The sequence below is a fragment of the Mesitornis unicolor genome, unplaced genomic scaffold (assembly GCF_000695765.1).
Source record: "Mesitornis unicolor isolate BGI_N332 unplaced genomic scaffold, ASM69576v1 scaffold485, whole genome shotgun sequence".
Taxonomy (NCBI): domain Eukaryota; kingdom Metazoa; phylum Chordata; class Aves; order Mesitornithiformes; family Mesitornithidae; genus Mesitornis; species Mesitornis unicolor.
Genome location: NW_010183255.1, coordinates 40,987 through 58,622, shown reverse-complemented (window position 1 = coordinate 58,622; position 17,636 = coordinate 40,987). Strand labels below are relative to the sequence as shown.

Here is a 17,636-nt window from a genome sequence, read left to right as displayed (position 1 = left end):
ATGTCCCTGCTTGTTGCAGGGGGGTGAACTAGATGACCTTTAAAGGTCCCTTCCAACCCAAACTACACTATGATTCTATGTTTGTGTTTAACGAAAAACCTCAAGCCAGTAAATATTCTATTTTATCATTGCTACAATTATGTTTCTAAAGTTGTTTATTGGTGATGCCACCAGTACTGGTCTACATTAGGATGGCAAAGATTGTTTCAGAGTCAACATGTAACACTGCAGGGAAATAAAATATAGGCTTTTCAAAGGAAACCCAGAAGTGTAGACATATAAGATGGATTTTTCGAAAAAGGTGTTAAAGACATTTTCTGCCAATTTGGTAGGACTTGAGTTGGCTTATTTGGAAACTTGTATTTAAATTAAATGCCTGCAGGTGGTATTGAAAATCCCACTCAGGAGATAAGGCTGTAAAACGCTGTTTGAACAATCAAGTCTTGCTCCTCTTGACCATTAGTGTCTGTGCTGCCCACTGATGTGACTGTCTGCACTGACATTACCCTCCTTCTGTGTCAGTCTTCCTGATTACTTTGGGTATCTGGAGCTGTTCTCCTGTGCCCTCCTTAAATTTTTCCTTCATTAGCTTCAATCCATTACTCGCCATTCTAACTTCTCCTGAGATCGAATAATCCCTTTCTCTCTTTTTGTTGCCCTGAAATTATTTATAGTCTGTCATCACGTCTCCCTGGGTTTACTCTTGTCTAGACTAAATATATTTAGCTCTTTTACTGTCACTCTGTGTGTCTTACTGCGTCATTTGTTATCTACCCCTGTTTTCTTGAGGTTTTCAGTGCCTTTCCTAAGCTGAGAAAAATAGTACTAAATATACTGTTCCAGGGTGGTCACACCAGAAGTATGTTAAATGACATTATTAGCTCCACAGCTTTACAGGTATTTCATGTACATACTACTGGTAATAATATCACCCTAAGCTAATCTTCTACCCTACTTCTGGGGAGGAAGTTGAATTAATTCACTACAAATTGCTGTAAGGGTAAGCTCCAGCTGTCATTTCTCACATTGTAATAACTGTGAGATTTACAGTGGAGCAGATCTGAATCTTCTTTTGTCCAAAAATACGTTTTTATTGAACCTGAAGCTTTGCAACACTATGTGACAATTTAAACAATTTAATGTTTTTTAAGTTTGTTGGTGAAGGCTGACCAATATTTTCTGCTCAGTGAGGTATGTGTTTTATCTCCTACAAAGTGAAGAAACAATAAAAAGTTCTATCTTCAAGCATAACATTTGTTGGATTTTTTTAAAAAACAACTCTGCTTCATAGGAAATTTTGAAATTCTTTCCTTATGTTTTTTCTTTGGAAGAAAATACCACATCTACATGACAGATTCTTTTGCAGAAGGAGATTAGTTAGTTCAGCTTCAAATTTAAGGCCTACCTCCACTAAATAACTCATTGTGACTCATTCTAGCTCATGATCTGGTAGTTTTTTCCACTGGGACTATGACTTCACATACTGATGTAACAGTATGAATACTTAATCCATACGCTATGCCTCTATCACCTTCAGACTGATAGTACTAATCCCTTCCACCTCTAACTGTACATGCTTAGTTTGAAATAAGACCATCTTTCTTAGAATAAGATAAAATTTGACAATGTGCTTAGGTGGACATTGACATTGAGACAGAGCTTGTTTGCAAGGGATCCAGAGGACAAAAGAAGTGAAAGAAGCTTTTAGTGAATGACAACAGGGTCCTTTAAAGTGATGCACATGATTTATGGAAACAGATATCCAAAGACTTACTCTGTAGTCACTGGATGTCACATAAAATATGGGGAGAAAGGCCAGCCAAATGATACACGTTGTGTACATCGTGAAACCGATAAACTTGGCTTCATTGAAGTTCTCTGGACATTTCCTTGTTTTGAAGGCATATACAGTGCATAAAACTACGAGGATTACATCATATGTTAAGGAGATTAACATACTGGAATCTTTGACATTGCATTTCAATATGACAGTCTCTCTCTTCTCAGGAAGAGTGTACCGCCTGGTGCCAGGGGCCTCCAAGATAAGCCACACAGACACCACCACAATCTGTACCAAAATGAGACTCAGGCAGATGAAGACCTGAGAGCTGGGGCTGATGAACTTAGGCCTTTGGGCACCATTCTTTACACCATCAAATATTCTGGCTATGCAGTTTGTTTTTGTCAGAAGGGCGGAGTAGCAGACAGCAAAGGAGCTTCCTAGCCCCAAACGACGCAGGGTGCAGATTGCTGGAGAGGGCTTGGCTATGAAGAAGAAGGTCATGCTGTAAGATAGGAAGACCCCGAAGAGCAATATGTAGCACAGTTCACGACCAGAGGCTTTGACCAGAGGGGTATTGTTGTGTTTGATGAACACTGCAATGACCATAAAAGTACAAATGAAGCCCAGGCATGCAATGGTAACAGGGCCTATTGCCCAAGCATCTTCCCACTTGATGTAATCTTCTGGTAAGTCGTAACAGCCAGTCAGGTCAGCTGTGGGCCATTTTCCAGGCCCACAGTCTGCACAGGTAAATTCATCAGCCAGGTACTCATAGGTTTCACAGGGAATACAAATCCAACAGCAGACATCTCCTGGTTGCATATTCTTCATCTCGTTAGGAGCACAGGGGTCACTGCACTGGGAGACGGGGACAGAGCTCCTGGACCAGTGGATGGAGTCTACCTCAAGTGACAAGGTTTCTGCCCAGTGGCCAACCTTCACATAGGAGTATCTGTCTCCAGTGTATTGGAAATTGAACACGTTGTATCGTCCTATCCCATCTCCGTAGGCATCAAATTTGACCATACTGTCAGCAGCATTGGGAGGGTTGAATGGAGCTGTGAAAAAAAAAAAGACATAGAAAATGTTACCAAAACAGCAGATGACTTCTTTCATTCTTTTGGCAGGCACAGATATCTGACTGCTTATAGAAACCGATTCAAGTGCCAACAGGTAAGTTGAGAGGTCTGTGTCTGTCTCATTTTTGAAATGGTTTTGCCTTGAAGAAAGAAAGAACTCAGATAATGAACTCCACTTTACTGCATGAGAAATACTTGTGAATATGGAAAGTTACATTAGATTACCAATGTCCTTACTTTTTTCGCCTGGAATAAAAAAGAATTCTCCCCCAGTTATTTCCCCCAGTATGCACAACTGCTACCTTTCACATTTTCTCTTGAAAGAAAGAGACTGCTTCTAACTGAGACTGGTGAAATTCTGCTGTCATAATATAAAGAAATCTAAATGGTCAGATCAATAAACATCAGTTTTGAGGCCAATATTCTAGAATGCAGTTTAACAGAGGATTCATTTTGAGAATGGTGGAGAAGTAACTATGAAGTACTCAACAATTTCTTACTATGTCTTTTTAAGCTCTCCTTGCGTTGTAGGAAGTCTCAAATCCCTTTTATTTTGCTTCAATTTTACCATTTTATGATAGTTTTTGTCTGGTCTGAGGTTACCTGCATGTGCTGCTTTCATCCTATATCTTGTTTGGGGAATAGATGAAAAAGCCACAAACTAGATCTGTGACCTTCTATGAAATCAATATTGTAACACTTCCAACTGGTAAGCTCTGGAGAGTTTTTGTTTTTTTTCTTCTAGCTGAGACTCATGCAAGGAATGAAGAAATATTAAAAATGTAGGAGGAAATTGCATTTACTATGTGATTTATTGGTCGTTTGCTGTAGCCGCAAAGGTGAACAGCTTTAGAGGCAGGAAAGAAAAGGGGTTTTTTTGTCCATTGATGAGGAATAAAGGTGATTTCATTCCCCAGTGTCTTTGGTTACAGAAGTGGTTCCACTGTCATTGCTGGAATAAATCTTTTTCCCTGCATCTGTGCCCATGCTGTGCTCAAGCATGAGCAATATTGTATAAGAATGTAATATCTTCCTCCAAACTCCAGATACTTTGGATTTCTAGCAGTAGATTTATTTAACTTCCATAAAGCACTGAGGCCAAATTCTTTCACCTTTATTCCTGCAGAGCATTACCTTATTTTGCAGTACTCCCACTAAGGTCAGTAAAACGGACAGTGGTTTTTGGCACGGAAGCCTTGATTGGAGGGTTGACGCATAACCTACACCTTGCCAGATGCTGCACTTGAAGTGCATTTCTTTCTCAACTTTCTTCTTATCTTAAGGCCAGGTTGGAGGATGATTTATGCCCAGCCATAGTCTCTTTTGGGATTGAGCTGAGACTCTGCCTGTTCTTATCCCTGCCCTCTCCTGCACTCTACTACCTCACCTGTGTAAATGGCAGTGGAGGACAGCCTTGCTTTGTAGGGTTACAAACTAGGTCTGGGTAATCTAGGTGTGTGTAAGAGGATTATTTTCTCTTTTTCTTCGGTGAACTAGATGAGTCGTACCATTATCTAGTCGTACCATTATCTAGCCCAACAAGAGCTCCGAGTGCACTAAAATTAAGGGCAGCATAATACTCCCCCAAATGACCAGTCCTTCTGAAAATAACATGCTCTAAATTAAACAGGTAGCTAAACTCAAAATATAGGTCAACAAGAAGAATATTAAGCAGCTTCCTTTCTCTCCTTCCTCCTCCTTGTGTGCAAGCTTTCTCATCCAGGAGCAGCATTAAAATGAAATCATAATGCAGCACTTAACAGCTCTTCAATAATGTGCTGTCATCGCCAGTGTCTTATTTCATTATTCATAACACTTATATAGATTGTAGAAGCTGTTAACACAACAGCCCAGTTTTAAGAGACAATTTATTCAGTGTTATACAGGCCAGCTCCTGAGGTGTGCTGAGAGCCTGTGACTTCTGCTGAGACCAGGGGAGCCACAGGTAAGCAAGACAAACAGCAGACTGGTTGCATGGCTTATCTTCTGTCAAGTGCCCAACATCAAGCGCGTGAGTACCCCAGTGCAAGTTGTGTGAGGGACAGAAATATCTGGATTTTTCAGGAAAGAGTTCCCCCTCTGTAACATGTTTAACGACTTCTTAGTTCTGATGGAATATTTATTTAAATAGAGCAAAGTGTTTGCTTTGGACTTTGCTAGATCCAGACAGCAAAGCAGGTAATCTCACATATAGTTAAGTTGAAGCTCATGCATACGTTGCCTTCCATGGGGTTGCTTCCATACTACAGATATGAAAAAAATGCTTTTGTAGGATTCATGTTTTAAGTTAATCACAGCTTTTAGCTCGAAACATTCATTTTCAGTGACTGCTGATAGAGGAAAGTAAATTACACTCCTTCAGTTGGAGAGGATGAAATCCAGATGGAGAGGAAGAAATCATTTAACCAAACAATGATGTATTAAATTATAGTATGGTGAGCCAAAGCATACAGATGAGCCCACTGGGTGACAGCAATTAATATACCCACTAATTACATATAAAATCATTAAGACATTTTAACTGGTATTTATAAACATATTCTAGATAGTGTAGAACCAGTTCCAAAAACTCATATTGTCAGAAAATATGACCTAATAATAATAATAATAATAATAAAGATAATATGCTTATAGGCAAGAATGCAATATCATTTGAAAGCAGGACTTTATTTTCTAGAGTAAATAGAAAAATTTTTCTGTATTGAGAAAGGATTTTCCCAGAGACAAAATATCAGGCCATGTAATAAGTCACTCTGAGAATCTTTTCATAGTTAAATTTTAGATTTGTGAATAATCCTACAATTTTTATAACAGATATTTCTGGCAGGTGTTTTTCAGAGTTGTAGCCAAGCTGTTTTGCATTTGTCCCTTGGGAGATGACAAGACTTTCTGGGTCTACCCATGCCGTTAGCTAAGAGACTGAATGTCAGTACAAACTTTGTCTCCTTTGAGCAATATCTCTGAGTCTTTTCCTCCTCTTGCACTTCATGAAATGAATTATCCTTATGCAAAGCAGTTACCCAAGAGAAATTCTATAATAGAAGTTATCAAGGAAAAAAGGGATAATTAAAAGTGACTTAAAGATAAATCAGTGATGTTTCATGCTCCAGCTTGCAGCAGTTCAGCAATGAAGATGCAACTGGAGCAGCATTTATGGCAACTGGAGCAGCACTCAGGCATACCGAGTGCAGAGGACAGAAACCTATGGAGCCATGGTACAGAGAGCCTCATCACTCTGATGAAATCCTATTGAAGGAGAAGGGTGCCGTTGTGCAAGTGGAGGACAAACTCCTTCAGCTTCAGATGAGGGAGGAAAGACTCTGTAGTTTTATGACTGCTTTAGTAGCAGATATAGATAAGAACATAAAATAACATCATAGCTATTATATAGTGAATTATGTTATTTTGTTTTCGTCTTCCTACAGTGATATAATCTTTTCCACCAGTGACGTAACTTGCAAGTGTGCTCTTATGTGCTGTTAGAAACAGGTAGTTACTTTCATTTAGAAATCCTTATTATATTTTTCTGTCAGTGATGTGCAGCTATTGGTGATATGAAAGAATTCAGAAAGAAAGTTCTGAAAGGAAGATTTGTTTTCTTATTGGCCAAAAATATTATTTTAAGAGGTGGTATGGGAGATCTTTTTTGAAATGCTTCTGATTCCTCACATTGGCTCAGTTGCGTGAAAAACTCCAGGATCTTTTAACCAGCGATGAGTAGATGAAGAAAACAAAGTGGGTTTAATCCTAATTAGGAACTGGGAAACTTTTAAGAGTCAGGGCAGCCCAGGAAAAGATGAGAGTCATCTTAACTGGCTTGGAATCAAATCGAGTTTTGTTTGCCAGCAACATTTTTGGACCAGGGAGGATATTTTGCATACAGAGTCTTGCAAGTGTCTGGTACAGACCTGAGTGTTTAGATGTTGTCTTATAGAAAATATCATCTGCAACACTTCCTGGTAGGAATGATGACAGGTATGCCTACATCTGAGAACATCCATCATATCCAATAAAGGATGCATCTGTTCTTCGCTTGCAGAGCGTGTTCTTTCAAAACAAGGTACAGATCAGAGGGAGAGCTTACTTGGTAGGAGACAATTCATTAATAACAAGGTTTGATGAAAGCTCTGCAGTTTTTCAGCTCAGCAATTTGCAAAGCTGTGGGATTTCATGTATTTTGGAAAGAAATGTAAAAAGGACTATTGTGTGCACCAAAAGCACCTTCTTCAACAGCTTGTTGGCCCCAAATAGACTATAAGGAGATCATAATTAAAAAGAAATGCAAATGTAAAGAGGGAACAGGCTGGAGTTTCTGAGAAGTTGAGTAAAACCTCTTTAGTCTCACTAGATGGTGCTGCAAAAACTCTGAACTTCTGATCTAAGACTGAAAAAACAAGGCATTTGTTTATGTAATGGAAAAAATATTTTTTTAATACTCCCTGGTCCTTCCTGTTATTTATCTTGAGCAATGCCTTATTAAAGTATCGTAAGGAAGAAACTTAATAATAACCTAACAACAAGATATGGTGTGTTTGTCCAATGGTCTCATCTGCGTGTGTGATGCCTTATCTTGAAAAGTATCACAAAGGACACCAAGAATGAATATATCTTCTAATTTTCTTTTATTTTTTAGTAGATATGGTATGTTGGGGTCAAAGTGACTTATTTCTGCTTGGCTGAACTTTCCGACCCAGTAATGGAGTCATGATGCACCCACTCTTGTTTCTATCTCAGCATGATACAGCTGGTTTCACACCTGATTCCAGAAGAGACATTGAAATTAGGCAATTTAAAAGTTAGTACAGGGAATTCTCAGAAGGAAATGTCACCAAATTGTACCTCTGCACAATTAATAAACAAAGAATAGGCTTAAAATATCAGTTTTAACAGCAACAAATAGTCACTTTGAACCTCAGCACCACTGTTTCTGGATGTGTTTGGGTCATATGCAGTATTGCTTCTTCTCATTCATGAAATGAATGAGACTAACTAGTCTTCTACGAGTGTAATTTTCCTATCTATGTCTACAGATTTACATTAATCTCTGTGGTGTCTCTCTCAGGTTAGAAATCTCTGCTTGTTGTAGGGATTTTAACGTCATTCACAGCATTTACAGCAGTCAGAGATAGAAATGTTTTCTCAGGTTTAGTTGCAAATACCTATCATATGAATTAGTTACCCCAAGCTTCTGTCCTACAAAAGAGAATAGGTATTCCTAAGCTTCACTTTAGAGTAGGTATCTAGGATACCTACTTAAAAATAAGACTAATTTCATTATCTCCTTGATGAAGGTTTGTAGGTAGGAAAGGAACCTACAGGAAAAGTAGCTGAACTGTACTTGGTTTTCTTTCTGCTGACCATAATGTGAGTGAATAGCTAAAACACATCTACAATATATGCATCTGAAGTTAGGTGAGATGAAAATCATCAATATTTGGAACAGAAAGGCTCACAGCTGGAGCACCAAGTGATAGCAGCTTGTACAAGCTCTCTGCAATGTACCTGTGAGGGGGTGTCTCTCGCAAGCTGTCTGTGCCTGCTGCTGTGACTGCTACAGAGGCTATCAGAAAGAACTGTCCAGGAGATAGTAATGTGGACACTGGCAAAATAAACTAAGAAGAGTCTGAAAGATTAGAGGGATTAATTCAGCTTTCATTCCCCTCAGCCTGACTGAACGCAGCACTCCCCAGCTACCTTTCCTGTGAAACGCTTGCCTCAAGTATAATGTTTTACATTTTCAGATGTGTGTTGTCCTCTTGCTCGTGTGGCTCCTGGGCGTATGTGTGGTCTTCAGGAGTCAGGAAGAATGGTCTAGATGCCAAGGTACAACTCTTCATCAAGGAAATTGTGAAATTAGTCTTATTTTTTAAAGGAAATGTAAGGAATTAAAAGAGGATTTCTGATTCCTTAAAGGATTTCGAGTTCGAGACATGGCAGAAAGCATGTAAATGTTTTAGGGTCAATATCTTTCTTCTTAAAAATACAAAACATATCCTTTGAAATTAAGAAAATTTCTCGAAGTTTTTTGTTCAAAGTTGCAGTAGTGCAACTTTAAAATAAATCAAGCTTTCATGGAAAAGTATATAAGATATTTTCGTTTTTTCTAATAAGCCTGCTAGGTTGATAATTGATTTGAATTATTTGTGAGATTCCAACATAGCAATGCATTTCAATTTGTACTGCTCTTTTAATTTAAGATTATCCACTTTAGGAAATGGCTGGCAAAGGGCCAAAATGCATGCAAGGTAATTTATACTTGCAATCAACTCCCAATTACAAAGGAAATTAAACCATGACTCTAAACTGCCTAACTCCTCCCTCAGGCCAACTAGACATTTTGTGAACAGAAGCAAGGGGAACCCAATCCCATTATGAAGAATTATGGACACTGTTAGGACGACACCACACAAGCTTGGGAGCTAGAACTCTAAGTTCTGGGCTGGCCTTTGGTATCTCTTGAAATGTTCTGGCTTGAGAAAAAAGTAGGTTTGCTGGTGTTATCTGTCAGTTGCTGAACATTAAAATTGCTTTCAGAGCTTGAGGTTTTAGTTGGGACTTTCTGCTGGTCCTGAGGTTGTGAGTTCCCTGTGTCCGATGTGGACTTCTGGGTAAGGGAGATTCTCATTTAACCTCAGCACTGGGAACTAGTGCCATGCCTTATCCCTGTCTTCTCAATACATCCAGGGTGCTGCTGCCAAATCTTGAAGCTGTGTTTTAATTTAGCTAAAATCCACTTTTGGACTGAGGGAGACGGTTATGTCACAAGGGCAGGAATCTTTCTCTTTTTGGAAGCACCATTCCATGATGTGTTAATTCCACCCCCAAATTGCATATAGTAGCTGATGGCTAAGGAAGTGTTGAATACCTAATAATATTTTTTGTCCTTCTTTATCAGCCTGAAGGAAATATGAATAGACTCAGTTATTAAGATATTCAAGAAAGTTGGTTAAAACATTTTCTCCTCTGTGGGGACTTGAGGATTAGAGAGGTGTTTCCAGACAGTGCTCTGAATAATTTAGTTAGATGGTTTGCCCTCAGAGATCAGAACCAAATGAACCATGAAATAGATCCCCTGGCTGTTATTTCCTAATTGGCTTGATATGAAGACATTCCCAAATCAGGTGGGCTGACATACATTTAATTACTCATAATGCAATACTATTATTAAGTAGTACTAATGCTATAGCTGTGCTGGTCAAAGATTGAAGAAATTTCAAAAAAGACAGTAATTTTTATTAGGCTAGTCTAAGATGGAAGAAGTGCACAAGCTCTGAGGCACAAGGTCACTTCATCAGGTCATCAGAAAAACTGCTCAATAAATTTGATCTTCAATTATTTTGAAGGAACAGCTCTGCTTGGAGTTCAGTACATCAGGCTTTTATTTCCTCTTGGAAACACAATTTCACTTTGCAAACAGCCTCATTACTATCTATTTGCAGAGTGATTGCTGAGAGCTTTTTGTTCGCTTCTTTAAAAGTATATAGTTTAAAAACATCAAGGTCTGATCAAGATGCAAAACAAGATATGGCAAAGAGATATTATGCCAAAAGCTTCTCAGTTTTTTCCAGATATGTGGGCAGTCTAATAAATGTGTTGCCTCTTCCTACAAATCGTATGACTCTATGTATTACTTTTGTTAAGAATCTACTGAAAACTCTCAACAATTACCCTACAAATTGCTAATAATAAGGTAATTTGCAAAATGAAATTGTATTTCCAGTAGGAAAATAAAACCATAAGTAGTCAATTCGAATATTTTTTAAGTAACTGAAGCTCAAATTTATTGAACATTTTGTGGAAAAAAAAGGAGTTGTAGGATGCTTCAGAGCTGGAATAAAGAAGCAGTGCTATGGTGAAACACACACAGGAACCTTTATGCTCAGATATAGTAGATATGCTCAGTTGTAGTACTTGGCACATCTGGCAGAATGGTGGAAGACAAAGAAGACTTGGAGTTTGGCTGGAAATGTAAATGTTTCATACATCTTATGGTGTAAGATTCTGGAGCGGATCAGTTTTCTCTGTGTATATAATACGTGCATGAAAAAGGTGGCCTATCTTTCTTTAACCTAAACTTAATCAGAGTGGCTATATTGGAAGTGTGGTTTTCTTATAGAGCTCCTATAGTCAGTGGAAAGAAAGAGATACCTTCCAAGGTGGGCTCTGGCTAAACAGGGCTGCCATCAGGAAAGTGGATAGCTTTCTCCAACAACAGTTCTCCAGTTATTAGACTACAAAGTGAGTTGTGTCCAAGAAGATATGAAAGCTGGCTGGCTTGAGTTTTGGCCATGGATGAAGAACTCATCAAACTAATGCCTTCGGTAAGGCCCACCACACACAAGAGATACCTTCCAAGGTGGGCTCTGGCTAAACAGGGCTGCCATCAGGAAAGTGGATAGCTTTCTCCAACAACAGTTCTCCAGTTATTAGACTACAAAGTGAGTTGTGTCCAAGAAGATATGAAAGCTGGCTGGCTTGAGTTTTGGCCATGGATGAAGAACTCATCAAACTAATGCCTTCGGTAAGGCCCACCACACACATTAATTCTAACTCATAGAATCAAAGACTCATCACACAGAATCACAGAATCACAGAACGTTAGGGATTGGAAGGGACCTCAAAAGATCATCCAGTCCAATCCCCCTGCCGGAGCAGGAACGCCTAGATGAAGTTGCACAGGAAGGCGTCCAGGCGGGTTTTGAATGTCTCCAGAGAAGGAGACTCCACAACCTCTCTGGGCAGCCTGTTCCAGCGCTCTGTCACCCTCACTGAGAAGAAGTTTCTTCTCCAATTGAAGTGGAACCTCCTGTGTTCCAGCTTGTGCCCATTACCTCTTGTCCTATCATGTCCCTTTCATGTCCCTTTCATGTCCCTTTGTAAAGGTTTGTAAAGGTTTGTAAAGGTTTGTAAAGGTTTGTAAAGGTTTGTAAAGGTTTGTAAAGGTTTGTAAAGGTTTGTAAAGGTTTGTAAAGGTTTGTAAAGGTTTGTAAAAGTTTGTAAAGGTTTGAGGCTCTATTTGCTTTTTACTTCTTTCCATATAAAAATGTGGCAGCTATGTATTGGTTTTTCTGTGAGGGGTTTTTGGTTGTGTCTTTGTTAATGGAGTAAGGGCTATGGAGATAGCCATGCAAGAAGCTACCTGAAAAGCTCCCCCTTTTCCTTTGTCAGACCCACCTCTGACCAGAGCCAAGCCAATCAGTGTACCTGTGAATTCATGTATTTAAGGGAGGGTGCAGGCCATGCTCTCTCTTTGGCACCAGCCCCGATCAGTGCGGCCCCAGATGCGGATGGCGTGGCCCCAGCCTGGGGCTGGCCCATCCTAACTTAAGCTTAAGCCCCACTGCAGCTCCATCCCAAAAGGAGAGAGAGCTGGGAACTCTTCTGAACCATCAGAAAAGACCTGCAGCGGAGAAAGGAGTGGGGCCTGCGGAGAACAACTTTGAAGAACACCAAGGTTGGTTCAAGGAGAGAAAGGACAAGGGTGGGGGGAAGGTGGTTTAACTTTAAGATCTGGTTGTATCTCCCATTGTTCTACTCTGATGTTGGTAACAAATTAAAAAATTGTTTTGTTTTTTTTCTCCTTATGATGTGTGTCTTTTGCCTGTGACCTTTTTAAGTGGTGAGAAGCCCTCCCAGTGCTTATTTTGACTAGCCCCTTTTTTTGGGCATCGTGGTGCTCAGTTACACACTGAGCCTAAACCATGACAAGCTAGAAATGCAGAACTACTAAAAATGACTGGTTAAGTCAATATACAATAAAGTATGTCTCATGAATGACCAAATGCTGAGTCAGCCAATTGAGAGGTGAAAGTGGGCTACTCACAACAATTAATTTCAGTAATAAGATAGTGAGATAAAGGATAAGAACTCCTGGCTTTTAAGGTTATTCATGCATATCACACACCAACTGCAATGGTGGCATGTCACATCTCCCAACATCATCTGTGTTCATTGGTGTGTGTTATCGTACAACATCCAAGCTGCATGTCCTATTAATATTTGCAAATTCTTCTGCTCTCAGGAAGAAAAGATAAAGCTGAGAGCACAGAACCATTTTTGCTAATGTTTTGCTCCACTGAATCAGTTCAGCAACAGCAGTCACTGGACCTGAGGGGCAAATGTGTAAAGAAAATGTTGATTTATTTGCCTGCTTAATGGTGGAAGCAGAGACACATTGATAGGCTTAGACTGATAAAGAGTTTCGGAGATCTAGAAAGGACATTAACAGCACAGCCTCAAAACTTCATCTGACTTGAGATATTTTCTTCTTTAAAGAGCCTTTAAAGATGGCCTTTTTATTCTTTCAGTCACTGGACCATTAACTAGCTGTTAGCTTTTTATTCAAATAGATGTGCAAATGTAATAAAAGAAGTTTAACAAACATTTTAAGCATGTTTTTGTCAGTTCCCAATAGCAGCTCCATACAGTCTTATTTGCTATTGTCTGGCGGAGATCTGTCCTGGCACAGTAGGACAATCTCTGCTACCAAGCTGGCACCAAGATCTTGGAGCAGTCATCAGCTGCTCCATCCATCAGGGCCATAGATAAATACTGCAGAAAATATGATTTCAGAGAAACTGTAGGTATAATTATTTATAGAGGCACATGATGTATAGTTGTATCAAAGGAATAGACTTGGAAAGGGCCTCAAGAGCACAACCTTCTGCTGTTACAGGCAGCTATGTCATTGCTGCTTGGACTAGAAGAGTCCACAGGAAGAGCTGGTGAGTCCTGTAGCTACTGTCAACAGTAGTCTGGTGAACTCTGTAGCTACTTGACAACAAGAGAGAGTTGTTTCTAGGGCATAATCAATAGAAAGAAGAACATGTATACAGCATATGCAAAGTATGCTGTGTACGATGAGAAGATAAAAGAGAGAACAAGAAGATACAAAGGCAGTAATGGCCTCTTTTAAAGAACAGTGAGTGAGTGCTCTGTGCGTGTGTGGCACATACATCCTGTGTGAGGACTTTGTTCAAAGCTGTGCTTCACTCAGCTTTCTTACACTAACAGTTTCCCTATTTCCACTGAGCATGGTGCAATTCCTTCCCTGGCTAAAACTGCAGTGTTTTCTTAGCTGAACCTCGTATTTCAGCTGCAGAAGTGGTAAATATTTCATACATACAAAGGAATTTCTGCATTAGCTTATTCTGTTGTCCATCAAATTGACTGGTATCTGTGTATAGCAGCAAATAGAAAAATGTACTACATGAAAGCCATACTGAATTGAGGAGCAATTGCACATACACATTCATGAAGTGAGTATCTCTCAACCTTCAGAAGCACTCCTGAATTTCTTCTGTAGGAAAAGTACTAGATATATATGTGCCATTAGTCTGGAAGAGATGAGATTATTCATATATTGGCAAGTAGAAAGATGGGCTTGTAGCAAGAAAAGCAAAACTGTCGGAGATGATAAGTGGATGTAAGACTGAGAGGGAAGGGGCCTTCAGAGTGTGAGGTACATTAACCTTTGCTTTCTATTCACTGGGTGTTTGCCACCACCATTCACATCACCACTGCTTTTGGCTGTGAGCTGTTCTTCCTATGCACTAAGGAGATAATGAGTTTTGGTGTGGAGACCCTACAAGTCAAGTTAATGATCTTGGTAATTATTTTATGACACATATGTCTTAAGTTTAAGGACTTGCATTTGGAGATAATGTCATTTCTAGCTCGATGTTGAAACCCTTTGCATGCCAATAGTGAGAATGAGTTGATGTTGATTTACTGCTCCATGGCTGGAGCAAAAGGAGAGAAAGCAAATCAAAGGATTGCTCCTGTGCCTGAACCATGCTACAGCTAGGATTTTGTGGACATTTTTGTTAGAAATTTCTCTGCTTCTGCTACGGCTGTACATGAATATGTGTGTTGTTCTTCTTGCCTTAAAGAATTTGGGTATTCTTTGTATTTACTTGTTATATCCTCAGACAAAATACACTTTAATGGCAGGAAGAAGGAAACTAAAGGACATGACTCACTCAGATAACAGCAATGAAATATGTTTTTACATTATATTCTGGATCTGCTAACAAAATAGCCATAAATATCGTAGTGATGCCAAAGCAGACATTCTCTGAGATTCTTTTAGAGATGTTTAGAAATGTGGGTCTAACATAAGAAAATGAAAGAAAGGCACCCTTTAAAACATTTGTCTGCCAGGTCCATCCAGTTGCAGTTGACAGGACCTGTGTAGAAGGTCAGTTTGTGAAGAGTACTCACACATAAAAGGAGTTTCTGCTCCATGAAAGTGTAGACCTGACTGATTTTTGAATTTTCTTTTAGAAGATAAGTGTGAGCTACTGGCATGGGTAATTTTTTTTTAAATAAAATTATTCACTAACACTTCCATGAATCAGAAAGGTAAATTTATGGTAGAAAAGCTTTTCAGTCATTCCTCTTTTGCCCTAAGTACTTATTTTGATTCATGAGAAAATGTACACAAAGGGAAAGGCTATGAATATTTACGAAAAATGAGTGTTAGTGCAAAAAATTACACAAGGGATCTTTTGAGATTGGGTTAAGTTCCTTTCTTTCTTTTAGATAAAGAAACATGACCGAGTCGCGGAGCTGCTTTTTTTTTCTGCACTGGGAGTCAGAAATGGGCAAGACAAGCTTGAAGGGAATAGTTCAGGCTTCACAGAAAGCTGAAATAGATCCACATGCTCATCTGGGCTGCAGTTTAACAAGTACAAGCCCAGCAGTCAGCTTGTGACAGGTTTGCCTAGAAATATGCTACATGGAAGTGATGTAGGGTTCAGATCAAGACCCATGTCTGGATCACAGCACCAGGCTGGGTTGGATGTTAATGTCACACTAATGCAGCTATACTGGTTTGGTACCAGTTCACATTTAGTCAGTGTTAGCCTGGGAATATCTTTGCACGGTGCTCTACTGGGTGAAAAAAATGTGCCTTCTAGGAATGTAGTGATATTCAGGTTATTTCAGGAGAAATTATACTTTTCTACAGATTATGCTTTCAGTTTTGTCTTTCTAGTATAATTATTAGCTGCCAACAAAAGTAGAGGTTTGGTAAAAAAAACTTAGCACTTAGTTATCTTTGGGATTAGACATCTGGGTTTGTGACTTTCTGTAGTTTTCTGCATCACCTTTTGAAAAGACCAATTTTCTCACGGACTCACTGGACATCTAGGACACACCTGGATTACTCAAAAGAGTAATTTATTTTCCCAATGTGTCACACTGACCCAGTGTGTCCCTATGCAATCTCCTTCTCACATCCTTGTGCTCATCCTTATTAACACTGCCCGTGGCCATGTTCTGAGCACAGCCTCTGCCTTTTTCAGCCCCTCAAATAGCACCTCAGAGTGCAAGTGAGACTGAGATGATTAGCTCTGGAAGTGCTAAAGTGCTCTTCCGTAGCAGGTAATAGAGAAGAATCTGGTCCTCCCATTGGCTTTTCAGAGCCAAATTAGGTGCTAAAATCTAAGGGGTAGGAATCCTGTGCCAAGCTCTTCTCTCACATAATTTAGGGGACTGGAAAAGTGAGTGTGCATGACTGCAGGATGAAAAGGCTGCATGATGACTCCTACTCCTCCGAGCACTTTGACTATGCAGAACCTCAGTGTTTGGGATTCACACAACATTTGCCAGCAAAACCGAGGATGAAATAATAAGTATTATAAAACAATCAGCAGGCAAATACAGAAGTCTGTGATTTAGAGAAATTAGGTTACCAAACCTTCTATCTCTCAAATATTTGATCTGAAAGAAAACCATTGCTCAGTTTCTCGGTCATGTTTCTCCATAAACACAGAGTGTCTAATCTCATCCTCATTTACACACCTGCAATCTAAAGATTTATAAGATGCGTAAAGGCTACATTATTAATAGGACAAAAGTTACATACAAGGCACAGACTATATAACTTTTTGTTCAGTTTTTCATAGCTCAGCTGAAGTGGTGGGCTGTATAAATATTCAACTAGAGGAAACTGAGATGGAGAGCTATTTGCTAATTTGGAGATGTCAAAGCACTTTCACCTAAATGTGCTTCTATAACAAGTTTGGCCTGTGGTTTCTGCAGACTTTCCAGGAGTGGCACTCAGCTGGGTAAAGGCCAAAGGCAATGTACTTCCAGAATCTTCCTGAGGACTATGAAGGAAAGCTGTTACTGCTCTGTGTCCTGCTAAGGCTGCATTTCCTCTCTTTTTGTCTATGGGAGCTCAGCGCCAAGGTTAGGCAGAAGAGTGGTGACAGCAGGCAGTGGTGGCAGTGGAGGCAGTGGTGGCAGTGACGGCAGCGGTGGCAGTGGTGGCAGCAGGCAGAAGTACCTTGCTTCCAAGCCAGCCAGGAAGCAATGGTCCAGCACACCTTGGCCTCTGCTGCTGGAGCTTATCTCAAGAGGTAAGAACACAATTCAACCTCTGTCCCTGCTCACTCAAGCTAATTACTGTTAATTAGTACCAAATGACAGCACAAAAATGCAGCCTTTTATGACAGTTTCTGGGTAGAAAACAGACACTATTAGCAGGCAGGTGACTGACCTGCCATTGTGGCAAGAGAGTTTTAATGAAAATCTTATTTGGAAGTTGTACCCTAGAGAAGACAATGTCTATGTTCTACTGCCAGCCCAAAAATCCAGTTTACATGATGTAGTGTGTGACACATGAAGCATCCAGAGTACAGATTGGATTGTTTGCCATCATGATACCTCAGACCTACACTAGAGAATGAAAAAGTTCCAGTAAATATTTTAATTTCAGCCTGTTTATATCTATAAAGACCTTAGCAACTTGGTCTGGTGGCACAGCA

The 17,636-nt window shown here is 39.6% G+C and overlaps 1 protein-coding gene across 1 annotated transcript in view; it reads right to left on the bottom strand.

Annotated features, from left to right (window-relative positions):
* The window catches only part of GRM3 (glutamate receptor, metabotropic 3), a 48,910-nt gene that overhangs the window by 10,765 nt on the left and 20,509 nt on the right, over positions 1 to 17,636 (bottom strand). The window contains exon 3 of the mRNA XM_010184042.1: positions 1,775 to 2,841. Within this exon, the coding sequence (XP_010182344.1) occupies positions 1,775 to 2,841 (1,067 nt within the window). The remainder of the gene's footprint in view (positions 1 to 1,774; positions 2,842 to 17,636) is intronic.